The 16,696-nt window shown below is 37.1% G+C and overlaps 1 protein-coding gene across 1 annotated transcript in view; it reads left to right on the forward strand.

The window, feature by feature from the left end:
* The window catches only part of PCDH15 (protocadherin related 15), a 1,631,248-nt gene that overhangs the window by 1,293,421 nt on the left and 321,131 nt on the right, over window positions 1-16,696 (forward strand). Inside the window, exons 14-15 of the mRNA XM_057308638.1 lie at window positions 1,342-1,476; window positions 3,047-3,196. Coding sequence (XP_057164621.1) covers window positions 1,342-1,476; window positions 3,047-3,196 — 285 coding nt within the window. The remainder of the gene's footprint in view (window positions 1-1,341; window positions 1,477-3,046; window positions 3,197-16,696) is intronic.

Raw genomic sequence — 16,696 nt, forward strand, 5'->3', positions numbered from 1 at the left:
TTTTTAATCAAATGAACATGTCTTTAACAATTCCAAACTCTATACTCTGCCCTCCGCCCCTGATTTCAGACTTTGAAAAGTAATCTATGATATTAAATTACATTTCACACTACACTATGCGAATACGTATTTTTTCATTTGAGTCTAGTCAACATGCATTTGAGTCTAGTTGACGTGATGTGACATGAGTTTCAGGTGGACGCCATAGTGATGTGACTTCTCTGTGTGTTATGCTGAGCTCAGCACACGAGTAGCTCCCATCTGTCACCACACAATGGTATTACAGGACCAGTGACTCTATTCCCTGTGCTCTGCTTTTCATCCTCGTGACTTGCTCATCCCATAACTGGCAGCCTGTGTCTCCCACTCTCCTTAGTGCATAATATTTTTATAGTTGCCAAAACCTGTAGAAACCCCTCGCCTCCCTGTGTCATGTCTGTTGCTGTTGTTTTCATAAAAGCCTTGTCCGTAGTCCTGCTTCTCACTATTCTTTTCTCTGCCCCACCTACCTTCTTACTCCCCCATCAGACACCAGGCCACACTCCCCACTTACGTCCTTGTTCTTTCTCTAACATGCAGAGATTGATATCTTATCTTTCAGGAGGGCAGTAAGACTGTGAAGGGTTTCCAATGTGTAATTAAATATCTCTGTTTTGAACTTTTGCCATCCCTTCTTCTTTATGTATATGTCAGTTTTCTGGACTCTTAATCAGACACAATACAGCCAATTCATATATCTTCAATCTAATCATCTGAAATTTTTAAATTAAAATAAACTTTATGTTTCCTTTTGGAGAGCCTTTGCAGCATTAAAATAAGAAAAAGCAAGCATGGTATTTATAGGTAATGAATTATACATAAACAATTTTATTTCTATTTTACATTTAAAGTTAGAACAGAATAGTAATAGGCATACGTGCAGTTTATTACTACAAATGAAGTAATTGTACAATCCTACAGCTAGAATTTTGGGCTCTACTTTTCTCTTCTTGCATTTAATTCTTATTCCTCAAGCCCAGTGAAGTTCGGGAGAATATTGATATTAAATAACCAAAAAGAATATATTCAATTGGATTATTATCTATCCTATTATTTTCCTTTTATTCACATTAATTGTACTTATACTCATTCTGCTATGGTGTTTTCCACAAGAGGGGTCATTGTCTTTGCATATTCCAGCTCAGTGATGAGTGGATGTTTAGTGAAACCTATCTTGTCTTTGGAAAGTCTTATTACAGTCATGCATGGTTTTGTAATCGATTTGCAAAATTAATCTCCGGTTAATGAACTAATAGCTGCATTATATATTCAACATTAAATAATGGCACTCTTTTTTCAAAGATGAAAGACCCAGAACTTCACCTCTTCCTGAATGATTACACCTCAGTCTTCACCGTCACGCAGACCGGCATCACTCGCTACCTCACCTTACTTCAGCCAGTGGACAGGGAAGAACAGCAGACTTACACTTTTTCGGTAAAAAGATTTCATATACACATTTATGTGTGAGAGTGTGTGTGTGTGTGTGTGTGTGTGTGTGTGTGTGTGTGTTTGTGTAACAGAAAGAGATATCTGTTTTAAACTGAAGAAGTCAATAATTTAGGAAAAAATGCAATATTTTCAAGTAATTGAACATATTAATAATAAAATCCTTCACATGTATTTCTCCTTTTTCTGTTTTATAACTTTGTGCAGCTGTGTTAACACTCTTTCCAACAGAGGAAAAATAATTTTCAAAATGGAAACAGGAAAATAGGAGTCTCATTTTTTACCATACACTCATAATTGACTTAAATTTGAGATATTGTCAGCTAGAATCCACAAGCAAAGAATTATTTCCTAACCTTTATTTTATTTTAACTTATTTTATGTTTTTTTAATTACATTTTAAATTTTGTCAGAGGGTTAGGTCAGGGGTTCTCCACTGGGATGATCCCTGTGGTCCCCAAGCCCATCCCACCCGTCCCCTGGGAACATTTGGCAATGTCTGCAGACACATTGGTCATCACTCCTGTGAGGGGTGCTATTGGTATCATGGAGGGAGACACCAAGGATGCTGGTAAGCATCTTATAACACACAGGACACGGCCCCCCTCACCTCCACTGAAACAGAATTATCTGATGGAGAGAACCTAGTTTAGGTTAACCAAGGGAAAAAAAAAAAAAAGGTGAGGGGAAATTATTAAAGCTGTAATTGTAAATAGTTACTGTAACATAGAAATATATATGTGTATATATGACTAGCGTGGTTGAGAAGTGGATACAGTTGAAAAGAAAGTTTGTATTATCCAAATTTCTGACTAGATTTTATTCAGATATAAGAGGAAAATGAGCTGATAGAAAAGTACAGATTGTGGGACCTACGTGGGATTTCTTCTGGAGAACCTAACGCAGCACAGCCAGAGCTTCCAGAAACCCAGTAGTTAAAACTTAGATACAGAGTGGATTTCAGAAGTCATTCAGAACAAGGATGGCGGTGTTACAACGCTGACTTTGTTGGTCAGCCTTCCTAAAATGTCAATGATGGAATTAAGATGTCACTATTAGCTAATGGCAATAAGTCCTTTAAAATTTGTCATTTTGTGAATTGCCAGAAAAAGACATCACATCGCCTACTTTCTTGTGTGATATAAGTATGTTGGCTATAAAAGCATCTATGGCATTGTATACAAAATATGGAAAAGTGAAGAATATCTTCCTATTAATTTTTTAAAAATTAAGTAGTAGTTAACTCTTAAGAATCAGCAGTGTTACTGGCTCACTCCAAGCCTCTAAGACATTTTACATATCTGCTTATTTAAAATGTGCTTGGAATTGAATACATTAAAAATAAAACGGAATCCTCTGTAATTGCTTCTTAGCATGTTAAAATACTTTGTTTATATGCGCTATTGTAGGTTTGTTATTTCCTTTTATCAAGAAAACATTTTGGCACCCATTGAAAACTGAAATTATATATAAGAAACATCTTAAATCATAAGAGTGCATTCTGTACTGCTTATGTTTGCATGACTTCTCTGTTACATGTATTTTTCTGTCCCCAAAGATAACAGCATTCGATGGTGTGCAAGAGAGCGAGCCAGTTATTGTCAATATTCGGGTGATGGATGCAAACGATAACACTCCAACGTTCCCTGAAATATCCTACGATGTCTATGTGTATACAGACATGAGCCCCGGCGACAGTGTCATACAGGTAACTCCCCATATGGGATGAAGATTTACACAAAGCAGTTACTTCCATGGGCATTATGCAATGGTTAAGAAACTGCTGAAGAAATGAAAATGAACTTCAGACTCATGAAATGACATAATTTAGCTTAGAAAGCTTTAGATTTATGTCTACTTTTCAAATAAAAATGTGTATATATGCACTTTATTTTTTTAAGATTTTATTTATCTATTTGAGAGAGAGAGAGAGAGAGAGGGCGAAGCAGACTCCCCACTGAGCCGGGAGCCCAACACAGGGCTCGATCCCAGGACCCCAGGATTGAGCTGAAGGCAGCTGTTAACCGACAGAGCCACCCAGGCACCCCATTTATATTCACTTTAAAGTGGAATTAACTAGTTGTTAAATGTAAACATAGCTATTTGACCAGTTTATAGTTGATTTTTAAAAATTTAATGTTCTGAATATATTTAATTAGTTAATATAATAATATATTTAACACACTGCAGTTTCAGATATTAGACATGTAGTTGAAAACTTCAAATTATTTTGAACTTCTGAAAATGTGGATTAAATTTCCCTTGGTGATAAGAACAGAAGACTGCCAAATTAATTGGTGGATGATACTGTTAGTGGTCACCTGGACGGACATAACACAGAATCATTACAACAGAGAAAATTAGAATTACATAGTAAATGGTGTCTTTGAAAACACAGAAATCAGGCAAAATCTTTCTCTTGATTTGTCTTATTTGTATTATTAACTGTGTACTTACTGCATTTAAATTAAGTATAAGTTATCTCAAAATATTTTCTTTTTGATTTTGAGTATAAGTCATTAAGAAGTCATAATATTCTTCGCTGAGGGTTTTTAGAAATCTGGGGATGAGTTGAGTCTAGTACTTTCCAAACTGGCCATACTGCAGAATTACCCAGGGAGCTGTTTAGAAATCTAAACCACCAAGATTTCACGTCAGCTTTCCTGGATGAAGTTTTATGAGCAATACATACGTTATTGATATTAGAAAAAAGAACCCCAAGAGTTTCAGTTGCCCAACCACATAAAGATCACTAAGGCAGATTATCTTCTAACTCTGAGAGTCAGACTCAATAATTCTAAGTAACTTTCAGGCCAGGAAGGCCATGATTCTATATACTTTTGGAGTATTTGAATAGCTCCAAATTATTACTAAATTACACATTGCATATTACATAACAATTACATTATATCATTAGATAGGGTCATAGAGGGTGATGTAAAGGCTGGAAATTCACCTGTACATGCTTGCATGTGTGAATATCCTCAGCTATATTTGGTATTGGGGGAGATGCCATGATACATTTCATTCCTGTCTTGCTTGTGAATGTCTTGTATTGATGAAATTCACCCTTTCAACCATTTGTGTTGAGCACAGAACTCTGATTAGTTTATTCCTGCATGCATAGCTTCTATATCCATAGTGACTAGCATGCTCAGTGTAGTAGATGCTTAGTAAGTGTTTATTCGAGGATGACAGGGGGAGACTTGCAGGCAAGGGGATATGAATGCATGGGAAGACGTAATGCCCTGGCCTTTATTTCTAGTCAATGGTGGACCTAGAGAGCTACATTTATCTTTACCGAGGCACCTACTATAAATGCAGCAAAACTACAGTTTATACAGATAAAGGAATGACAATAGTTGCCATGTTCTTATTTAATTAGACCTGATTCTCATCTCTGTAACATAATTGAAAGTAAAAGTATATATATATATATATATATATATATATATATATATATATATATATATATATATATATATATATATATATAAACAACCAGCAGGGAACTGGAAAGTGTAAATAAGAAAACCATAGCAATTATATGGGGGAACTGTATCTCAAAAAATGTTTGCCTTAGGGGATCAAAAGCTTATTTCTGGCATTTCCAGGCTGCAAAAGTTAATTTCCCTATGTACCTCTTTATAAAATAGATCTTTTCTTGCCTTTAAAGATTCATATTTTATATATCTCCCTGAACCACACAGATTATGAAGATAGACTATTGTTTGCCTCTCTATGGCTCTATTTTTAAAATTATTTAAACACCAAGAAATGAAGCCTTATGATTAGTATTTTAAATGTTATTCCCTCTGTGTGGTAACAGAATGGTGTGGCTTAAAACATCCTCCAGGGGTCTAGAAATAAAAGGAAATAGATTTCTTATTGAGCAGAAGATTTGTAAATGAAGCAAAATGGCTCAGAACTGTAGCCTGCACCTGCCTTGTAAGAGTCACAGAATAGGTTCTGTGCTGCGCCCACCCCAGCCCCTCATCAGCCTGCCTTTCCCCCACTGACCCCAAGATCAACTTGTTTACATTTGGTTAGTATTCTTATGTCAAAAACAATGGGAATATTAGAAGAAAAGGGGACAGTGAGCATTCTCCAGTAGAGAGCACCTTGGATAACCGATTTTAAGTATATTTTATTTTTTTTATTATTTGACAGAGAGAGCACAAGCAGAGGGGAGGGGCAAAGTGAGAAGCAGTCTCCCCGCTGAGCAGGGAGCCTGACATGGGGCTTGATGCCAGGACCTCAGGATCATGACCTGAGCTGAAGGCAGATGCTTAACTGACTGAGCCACCCAGGCACCCCTAGATTTTAAGTATATTTTAATCAGATCATTTTGAATCTATAATTTTCAATGTAGCCATGAGACTTTCTTGGCCCGATCTAAGTACATGCTCAACTATTTGAATCTACCCCCTTCTTGTTAGGAGGAGCCTGTAAGAACTGGATAGGTTGGTCAGAAAGATGTGAGGAACCAGGTCCTTATTAGCAATTCTGTTATAAATTAGTCCTCTGACTTTATATCTCCTGTGCCCTACTGTTGTAAATAGGAACAGAGTGGTTCATGAACCACATCTGGAGGAGCACTGCCCTAAAACAGCTTCTGTGTCTTTCATAACTGAAAATGAAGTGTCATCAGATTATTAGCATATCTTGTGTTTAGGGGGAAATTACTGGCATGAGTGAGAATGATTTTTTGCATGAAAGACCATCTTGTAGGCCATCGATGAAATCCTACAGGGTGGCACACATGGATATCACACTCTGTTGTTCTAGGTTTCATTTCACACATCGCTGGTTTTCTCGAAAAACCAATTGCCCAACATTGAAGATAGAGATTTTGATATATAATTTTAATATTTTGAAGATGTAGATTTTCCTATCAGTGGTTACCTATCCAGTCCACAGTCCATAGATGCTATTCCTAAACTCTTACAACTTTCACGAATCAGTGTTCTTGATCCTAATTGAATAAAGAGATTACCCTGAACAGCCTTTGAAAATACGGACTCCTCAACTCCACCCCAACATGACTTTATTTCAGCCATCTGGCCACTCACCATAGAGCCACATCAGGAGATTTCACCTTATAAAACAAAGCAGCTCTAATATATGGCTAGTTTTGAGAAAACTCATCTTTACCCTTAACAAGATTTCATACCTTGGAAAATCGGAATTCCTAATTTATGAAGACAGAGTCTCATATGGAGCTGAGTCCTTTGATTCTTACCCCACCTCCTTCCATTTTTCTCATTCTCCAGTTCCTATCTTCTGTCCCACTTCTTACTCCTCTTTGCTGCTTTAACCTCCATCCCCTCCCCCACCTTCACCTGTGCTCTACTCATTACTCCGTTTCATTCCCTTTCTTTAACTACAGCAATGTCCTCCTCTCTCCTGACTCCTTCCTGTCCATCTATAAACACCTTTACGTCTCCCCTGCCCTGGTCTAAACACTTCTCCCAGGTAAGACCTCATGCTGCTGTCCCACTCTCATATATTCAGGCACTTGGATTGATGGATACACTTTCAGAATCTGTTAATTTATTACTTTATAACTACTAATTATTATTCTATTATTTCACTCACATAATACCATGAGAATCATACAAAGTCATGAATCGGATAAGTCTCTCTTTAACTGTCAAACTCGAAAGCATTTTTCACTCCTTTATCTGGTGAAACTCTCGTCTGCCCCATTTTATGGAAAACTGGTTGTCATCCCACCTCCCTGGTGACTAAAGAACTTGTTGCTGGCTCCTTGTTCACTTCTTATTCTTTAAATATTAACATTCTCCAAAAATCAATATGCGGTGCTTGGTTTCATGTATTCCCACATTCTTAGTCATTACCACGATGTATACTCCTGTCTCCCAAGGTTAAATGGCCTGTGGGGACCTCAACATCCAGCTGGCATTCCAAGGATCTGTTGTACAGGGGAGTGCACGTTTTGGGTAGGCACTTCGGACTGGACATACTCAAGATAAATTAGCTAATCCACTATCTTTCATCGAATACAGAAACACACAGACTCAGACACACACACACATCCTGTCTCCATTGGAGGCTCTACATTGTGAAGGGCCCCATTAATCTAAGATTACAGAGGCTTTAGCAGCAACCTCAGAGTCCTGTTTCTCATACCCCCTTCACCTGCCCATATGCAGGTGACTGTCCAGGTGCTGAAATCTCTGCTTCAAAATGTATCTGTCATTATTTCCCTTTCCGTGTCTATGGCCTGCCAGGAATTAAGCTACAAGAGTGGACTCTCACCAGTAACCCTATTTCCACAGACGCCCCACAGGTGTTTATTTGGCAGGAGTCAGGACAGGTCTTCCTTACCGGAGGAAGAGCCCAATCTCCACGCATGCCATCAAGAACATCCTGTAATACCTCACATGCTTCTGTCTTATCTCCTGCTACATCCCTCCACGTCATCGACTTTGAGATCCTATAGAGGGCTTTATTTTGTTCCTTCTGTTTGACTTCAACATTAACTATCACTTCTCATTCTGTGCCTATTGACATCTCTCTCAAGTTTCAATGTTCAATCCAAATTATATCTTTTTTTTTTTCATTCTTTAACACACAGCTCAAATGTGACTTTCTAAATAAAGCCTTTATTTTCCTAGCAAATCTGAAATAATAGTTCCTTCCACCATCCTCCCACATGTCCAGCTAGCAGCTCTTAACCATGGCACATGATTTACCATGCCCTGCATGGCGCTTGGCTCTTATGTGTCTGTCTACCCTGCTGATCTGAAAATTCCTCTAGGACACAAACTCTTAATGATACCTAACCCCCAGTGCTCAGCACAATCACTTCTCCATGGTAGGGGTTCACCAAATAGCTGTGGAATTTGTTCCCCTAATGCTCTCTCAGTCAGTGCAGAAGAAGTCTCATTCTAGAAATGCATTCTGTTTGGCATCAGTATTCCCTCTGTCATAAACAAAGTGTTACGCCCCCCAAGGTCCCTCCCTAACTCCACAGCTTCAGCGAGGCCACGCCTTTCCTGCTCCTCAGACAGAAGACACTTGACATTGATACATTTCTCTTAGTTAGGCTGTATCTCAGGTCCTTGAACACTACAGCTGGAAATGACTGAAAATATTTCTTGTTCCCAGCCTCATTTTATGAAGAATTTGTTCCCAGCCTCATTTTATGAAGAACACACTGATAAATGATCGGTCCCAAATCACTAAGTTTCTAAGTGGCAGAGTTGATGTTGAATCCAAGTTAAAGATGGTAGAATTTGGATCCAGACAAGCTGTGTCCCCTTTCTGCCACTTTGTGCCCTTATGTGACTCTGGACAATTAGCCCAGTCCTTTGTACTAAGGTTTTTTACTCTTTAAAAGGTGATAACTGTAGTACCAGCTTCACAAAGGTGTTCTAAGTATTAAATTAGTCCTATAAGCTACCAACACACATGTACTTTGCAAATACATTGTGCATACATGTTATCTAGTTATTATTATTGTTGAACTATGTTCATGGATTGTATAAAGCATTTACAATGATTAATAACCTTTACTGCCTTATCTGTGTATATCCTCATGGGTCATGTGTATTAGTTAGTACTCTGTGGAGGACACATGAACACTACATGTAAAAGTATATATTGAAATTCTTCTTTATGATTTCCAGCATTATGAACAAAATTAGGATAAACCCATGTAGTATTTTAATGCCTTTTGACAATTTATTTTATGTAAAATAATGAGAGTGTTCTTTGTGGTAAATGTGGTGGGGGTTGGGTTTGGGTTTGTGATATCATGACTCAAGTTTGAGGGAGGGTTCTATATATGTAAAGTCTTGGTAGAGTTTAGTATGTCAGCAAATCCCAGATAATGATTTTATGAGCAAACCTTACAGAAATGTAAGTGTGTTTTTTGCATTCATACACAATTTTCATTTGTTTTTGATATTTGAAACAATTTAATTTTACCAAAGACCATACAATTTCTTACCCGAACCCACTTGCATTAGAACGGAAACATAAAATCAAGATTCTTAATGTGTGTAGGTTACTCACTGACATTGAATCTGAGACTCAGTTACACCATCTGCATTTTGTACACATGGACGACACTTACACCTGTGAAAAAGTACCACCTTCCATGTAGCCACTCAGCTTGGAAACCAGAGTTTTCCTGACTGTTTCACTTCCTCCTCTCATTCAGTTACCAAGTCCTACTGATGTCTCCTTACACACCAACCAAATGCATCTACTACAGTCTCTTCCACTGCTATCATCCACCTCAAGCTGCTCTTCCTTGGACCCGGCAGTGCCCTCCTCTGGGCTCCAGGTGTATCTCCTCTCCCCCGTGTCTCCATGCAGCACCCACAGGACTCTTGTAAATTTGAGATCAAAGCAGCAATTGCCATGTTGATGCCTTCCGTGATTTTCTGCAGCTATCAGAATAAAGCCCAGTCACTATCCTGCGTGACCAGTCTGCTGATGACTCTCCAACTGCCTTCTTGCCAACTACCTTTCTCTTGCTCTCTTAATGCATCCCCTTCTATTCACATGCTTTTCATCATTAAGATCTCAATTTACATGTCACCTCCTCAAGGAAGCCTTCTGGGACTCCTTTCCTAAATTTCACTCCCACTATTATCCCAGGGCAGCCTGATTCTTCCTTCATAGCATATTCCAAGTTTATTATAATTTTAATGATCTGTTTCTCTGATTAGTTAATAAGATCAAGTGAGCTCAAATGATTTGTAGATTTTGTCAGTTTCTCCATTTTCTGTCTTGTTTCACTGCTATTTGTATTCAACATCAGGCAGAACACCTGGTCCATACTAAACCTTTTATAAATGTTTGTTTAATGAACAAATGGATAAAGGAATTAATGGGTGCAGGTGAAAGAAGTGTTCTTTAATTTATGTATGAGTGTTGGGAAATTACCTGTATTTCAGGTTAAAGTGATTAAAAATTAATCAGCCTAAACTGCAGGTGTATTTGTATCCCTAGGACATCATACTTCCTAGCTTGATTATCCAGAAGAATCTCTCTGATGAAGGCTCTTGAGAGGCTGAACAATCTAACTGAAAACATGTCATGAGAAAGTATTCCCATGTTTTTGGAGAAGCAATAGTGAATAATTAACACACTTACTGGAAAAACATTCACTGTGCTAAGTGAAGTCCCCAGCGCTGTGCAAGTTGTAAGGAAAAAAGGAACTACTAACATTTAATTTCTGACCTTCCATAATTACTAGTGTAGTAAGAAAGAAAGGCATAAGATATTTTTGTTTTTGTCATGATGATCAATACGGCTCATAGCATCCAATTAAACACTGCAAAATTTTTAACATCTAAATTGCTCTTAAGACCTTAAGAGTTGTGTTGTGTAGATGAAGCTTTCCCATTTGATAAACCGGGGAAAATATTAATGATATCAACACAGTGATCACAAACATCTGCATTTTGAACTCGTACAGGTAAAAAATAATTCTCGCGTTTGGCTTTTATAGTATTTTTCAATTGCCATACCCCTTTCCTGATATATTTAGAAACCCAGCTTTTCAAAGAAAATGTATTTGTAAAGGCAGTTAAGTTCCTTTTCTTTTATATTTATCTAGCATGTTTTGGGTTGTCACAGTGAAAGCTCTCCATGCTCAAGTTCAATAACTGATGCTTAAATGCTTGCATTTTTATAAAGATTTTAATTGTATACAATTGCTTTTAATATCATCTACATTGTACATTTTTAATTTGGATAATATTCTTTCTCATCATTACAGTTCTAGATATGGCTTGTTTACTAGATAATTGGTAGAAATTTAGAATTTTAGAAATTTAGAAATCAGAAGAAACTAGGAGAAACAAAAATGTGTAATATATTTTATATATCTTTTTCTTTTCTGTATATCACCAAAGTTTGTTCGCTTTTTTCAACTATTGTTTCAGAAAACAAACAAAAACTGTTTCCCTCTCAACTTCCTCTTGCAGTAAATTATCTTAAAATGTCAAAGCATAGTCATTTGAGTAAAAGAAAAATGCTTGCATATTGAGATGTTTCAAAGATAAGGAATCTTAGAAAAAAGCCAATACTCCAAACAGAGCAGTAGGGGATTTTTTGGAAGCCTAGTAACCTTGTGCATTCAGTTTGGCCAATAAAACAAGCAAAAACACCACCGAGAAAGCCCTAATATACATGCGTATTACAAACACATGCTATACAGGTATATTCTTAGACAAATTATAATTTAATGTGTATAGATTTTTATGTATGTGATGCTACACTCGAGGCTCTGAAAATTAGGATGAAGAAGACACAGTGCTAAGCCTTGAGAAGCTGCATATATATTATAAGAGATGATCCTTATTCACAGTGAAATACTCAGAAAATATCACAAACCATTATTGATTTTTTTTAAATTACATGGAACAGACTAAGAATATGATGAGAGTTCATTAAACCTGAGTGGGGGGATGGTCTGGTAAGGCTTGAATAGCCAGGAAGTTTTCACTGCTGATGAGAACTCCATGAACCAATCAGGATGATTAGTGCCCAGACAGGAAGGTTATTGGAGGTGGACGGGTACAACCAAAGGCATGGGATTTCATGGGGCATTAAGGATACCACTCTGAATGTGGTTGGAGAGGGGGGGAAACCGAATGGTGAAAGATTTGCCTTTCTTTTACCAAGTCAAGTATGCTTTGGTTTATTCTTCCAAGCCCCTGTCATTACAGGCATTTGGGGATTTTTTATAATGTGTTCTTATCCTTCTCTACTAGCACATCTATTAAAGATACTTTTCTTTCCTGTCTCCTCTTCTAGACCACAAGCTGACAGACAGAAACTATTCTGTCTCTATCTTCTGCACTTTAGAATGCAGTGTCTGGCACAAATTAAGGTCTGAATAAATAGTTCAGTTTACCTATCAATTAAAGGCATACCCTGCATAGCAGAGCAATTCAGATTTGGCATTGTAGACTATGTAAGATTTCTTGAAGAAGTATATAAGATGAGGTCTTTAAATTGGTGAGGTAAGGCCTGGGCTATGGCATTTGTTGGAAGCCGACTTTGAGGAAAGCTTTCTTGGAGGTAATGAGGGTACAAGCTCTGTGTGGAGAGTGCAGCAGCTTGAAAGCAGTAAAGGCTCCAGTTTATAGGCTCAGAGTCTGAGCAATGAGACTCAATGAACCTCTACAAGAGGATTATGAAGTTGCCACAGAAAAGGAACTAGCTCTCCAGATTCTCAAGCGTTATAAAGAAACACTTGCAAAAGTCATCTTGTTGCTGTTTTATTCTTGAGCTTTTTATCAGGCAGAGGAATACCTAAATGAGAGCTCCATCTCCAATAATAATACTTTGAATGGTCCATAAAAAATTAATGATTATGGTATTGTTAATGAATTATATGCCTGGAAGTTCCTTTGCTAAACACCTGCTCTACTGAGGTGGCTGCCATCTTGGATTAGTCTAGGACATGCTGAACAGAAGAGAGGTGACGAGTAGCCCTATAAGCTTTTTTAGCTTCAAAGCATCACCAGCTTACATTAAGGTTGCAGAGAGCATAATCTGGACAGGACTAATTTATGCATTGCCCAATTTACTTGATCAGTAGGCGTGGTCTTAGGTTCAGACTGACCGCCAAAGTTGAGAACCAAGAGGCCTCTTGTAGCACCAAGTTTATTTAGCCTTAAGTGAGGATACAGGGCAGGCGACAGCATAACTTTTATGGTGATAATAGAGTGGAAGTCTTATGACCTCTAAATACAACTTCTGATGTCTTCGAAATCATCTGCACCTGGGCTGTATTACCCCCTTGATACATACATCGGAGGCATTTTCCTAAAAGTTTTGTTATAGCAACTTCTATAATACCTAGTGCATAAAAGCAGACTTACCCAAAGACTGGTAAACAGCAGGATATCTTTTACTGGGTAAGAAATTGGAATTCTCTCTGCAAAATACATTTCCAACCATACCTTTTCTTATGTAAGTTGTCTGATATTTCTTTAACATCTTAAAGATTATTTCTTTCCTTCATCTTCTATTACTTATACCTTTTTATAAGTGCTGATAGGGGCATTCAACTGTGTCTGTAAGTTTTTCAAACGTAAATTAATTTCTTCCTCCAACAAATCTGTCCCCATGGTTATTACCTAGCTGTTGAGTTTTAGGTTGCCTTCCCAAATAATCTTTGTATCCAAGAGATCAATATCCACTCAAGCTTCATTTTTATCAACTATGTAAGTGAACCAAAAATCCTTTATTGTATCATACAGCTGAGGCCAAGAGATTGAATGTTTAACACAACATGCTTCAATTGATAATGCCATGATTATATCAGCTTTCCCAATAAACCCAGGTTGTTCTTACATATCATACATTTTCCATTCCCCGAGTAAGCATCAGAGACTATCTTTCAGGCAACTCTGGGTTTCATCTGCTTTCACATCATAACCATACGCCTTCCCCTAGGTATAAATTTTCACTGACACAAATTTCTGGGCATCCTTTTAGAGCCACAGGCATTTGTCTCTCATGAGTCAACACAGTGTTGTCCCCTAATCTGTCCAAACCTCAGCAAAGGTACTGTGGAGAACTACATTTCCAAGTGATCCCAGGTAGGCCTTATATCTAGGCTTCATGAAAAAGCCGAAAGCAGTGGCGTCCTCTAACATTAGCCAGAGTCAGTATCACATCTGAGAGGAGCTGTTGACAGGGTTACTCTTGCTCTGAAATGTTCTCTCAGAAGATGTTCTCACAGAAGAGATCCTTCCTTGAAATCTTTGCTTATTCCCATTCCATATTCCACATTTTTACATTATTTCCCTTTAATGACTTTTCTTAACACAGACTCATCCCTCCAAAGTGGGATTTGCTGATTATACTCCACTTTTCTTCCATACGGCAGGTGTGCTTCCTTACTTTCCAAAACTTTCCCTTCTGTCCGTTCCCAGTGAGAAGGAGTAGGTTTTAAAAAGTGTCATTGGAATAGCATGGAGCTGATAGTCAATTACCTGAGGGGTAGTACATGAAAGTTTAAAAGAAAGAGAAAACTTGTTTATAAAATACAACCAAGACCTCAACTTTGGAACACGTGTTGGAAGGGAGAAAGGAGAAAGAAAAATGGATCAAATCACAAAACAACGAATGAACAATTACAGGGGTTCTGGTCACCCTGAATAGTATCCTGTCAATGCAGTAGAAAGGCAAAATGGATAAAGATGGATAAAGATCCTGCATGTTGTTAAAATTTTCTTTGTCATTTTTTGAGAGCATTACTGAGCATGATTTACATGTCCTAAAACACATTCATCATTGGCATACATTTCGGTGATTTCTTAGTAACAGTTGTGTAACATGTACCACAATCTAAGTCCAAACATCCTCATCACCCAGAATGGTCCCTTGTGGAACTAGGAACCTTTCCTCTAGGAAACTAGTTCTGCTTTTTGTCCCTAAAAATAGACCTTGTCTAAAAATTTCTAAAATTTGGAAATGTACATGTAGCCTTTTATTTTATTTATGTATTTATTTATATATTTATTTATGTATGTATGTATGTATGTATTAATTAATTTATTTATTTACCTGGCCTGGCTTCTTTCACTTAGTGTGACTCGGTACTACTGTATGTAGCAGAAGAAGCAGTATGACTGTGTTAGCCATCTATGCAGTAGCATGACTCAGTCCTGTATATGTTTCTTTGAAGTACTCAGTGGTATTCATTGTATAAAAACAGCACGTCTTGTTTGTTTGTTCATTAACTGATAGACATTTGAACTATTTCCAGTTTTGAAGAACATGAATAATGTAGCTAGGAATGCTCTGTATGCCTTTCTATGGACACATATTTTTTAATTTCTATTGAGTGTATCTGGAGACACCCAGGAGCAGAATTGCTCAGTTGTATGAAAGGTATATACTTACCTTTTCAAGAAACTGCCAGATTCCTTTCAAAATGCCTGTACCCTTTATGTGTCCACATCATCACTGATACTTGCTATTGTCAGTTACGTTATCAAGCTCATTAAAGCAGGTAACTCGCCATATCTCATTGTGATTCTAATTGGCATTTCCCCAAAGGCTAGTGATTTTGAGATATTTTCATGTGCTCATTAGCAATTTTTCCATCTTTGATAAAATGTCTATTCAAATCTTCTGCCCCCTTTTTTTTTTTTTTAATTTGGAGTGTTTGTCTTCTTAGTATTGACTTGCAGTTTTTCTTTGTAGATTACAAATACAAGTCCATTAACAGATACATGATTAGCAAATATTTTCTCATGATTTGTGTTTTGTCTCTCATATTCTTAGTAGTGGTTTCAGAAGAGAAAAAAGCTTTTAATTTTGAGAAAGTTCAATTTATCATTTTTTCTTTTTGTGTTTCATGCTTTGATGTCATATTTAAGAAAATGTTCACCAACCTAGGTTCATGAAGACTTTTCTCTGTATATCTTGTACAAGATTCATAGTTTTAGCTTTTATATTGTATAGGTGATCCACTTTGAATGGCATGAGCTAAAGGTCTCAGTGCATTTTTATTTTTATTTATTTTTTTACCTTTTGCACAGAAATATCTAATTGCCTCAGCAGCTTTTATTGTAGAAATGATCTTTTCCCCACTGAATTACCTTGGTATCTTTGTTGGAAATCAGTTAGCCATAAACGGGAAGAGGTTATTTCTGGACTTCTGTTCCTTTCATGTATAGTTTACTTTATGTCAAAATCACATTGTCTTGATTACTGTAGGTTAATAGTATTATTTTGAAATCAGGTAGTGTAAGTCTTTTTAAATTATTTTTCTCTCCTAAATTGCTGTGGGTATTCTTGGTCTCTTATATTTCCATATAAATTTTAGGATTAACTCGACAAATTCTACTAAAAAAGACTGATAAGGATGTTGGTAGAGGCTATGTTGAATTTGCAAACCAAATAAATTGTGGAGAATTTCCATCTTAACCTTATTGCATCTTTCAATCATGCTTTTAAATTTATCTGAACATGGACTGTCTTTCCAACATGCTTTTAAATTTATCTCAGCAATGTTGTGGATTTTGGTGTGTATATTTTGCACCTATTTTACTAAATTTATTCCTAGGTATTTTGTCATTTTTTTAAAAAGATTTTATTTATTTATTTAACAGAGATAGAGACAGCCAGTGAGAGAGGGAACACAAGCAGGGGGAGTGGGAGAGGAAGAAGCAGGCTCATAGCGGAGGAGTCGGATGTGGGG

Source organism: Ursus arctos, unplaced genomic scaffold, assembly GCF_023065955.2.
Source record: "Ursus arctos isolate Adak ecotype North America unplaced genomic scaffold, UrsArc2.0 scaffold_7, whole genome shotgun sequence".
In the NCBI taxonomy this organism is placed as follows: Eukaryota; Metazoa; Chordata; class Mammalia; order Carnivora; family Ursidae; genus Ursus; species Ursus arctos.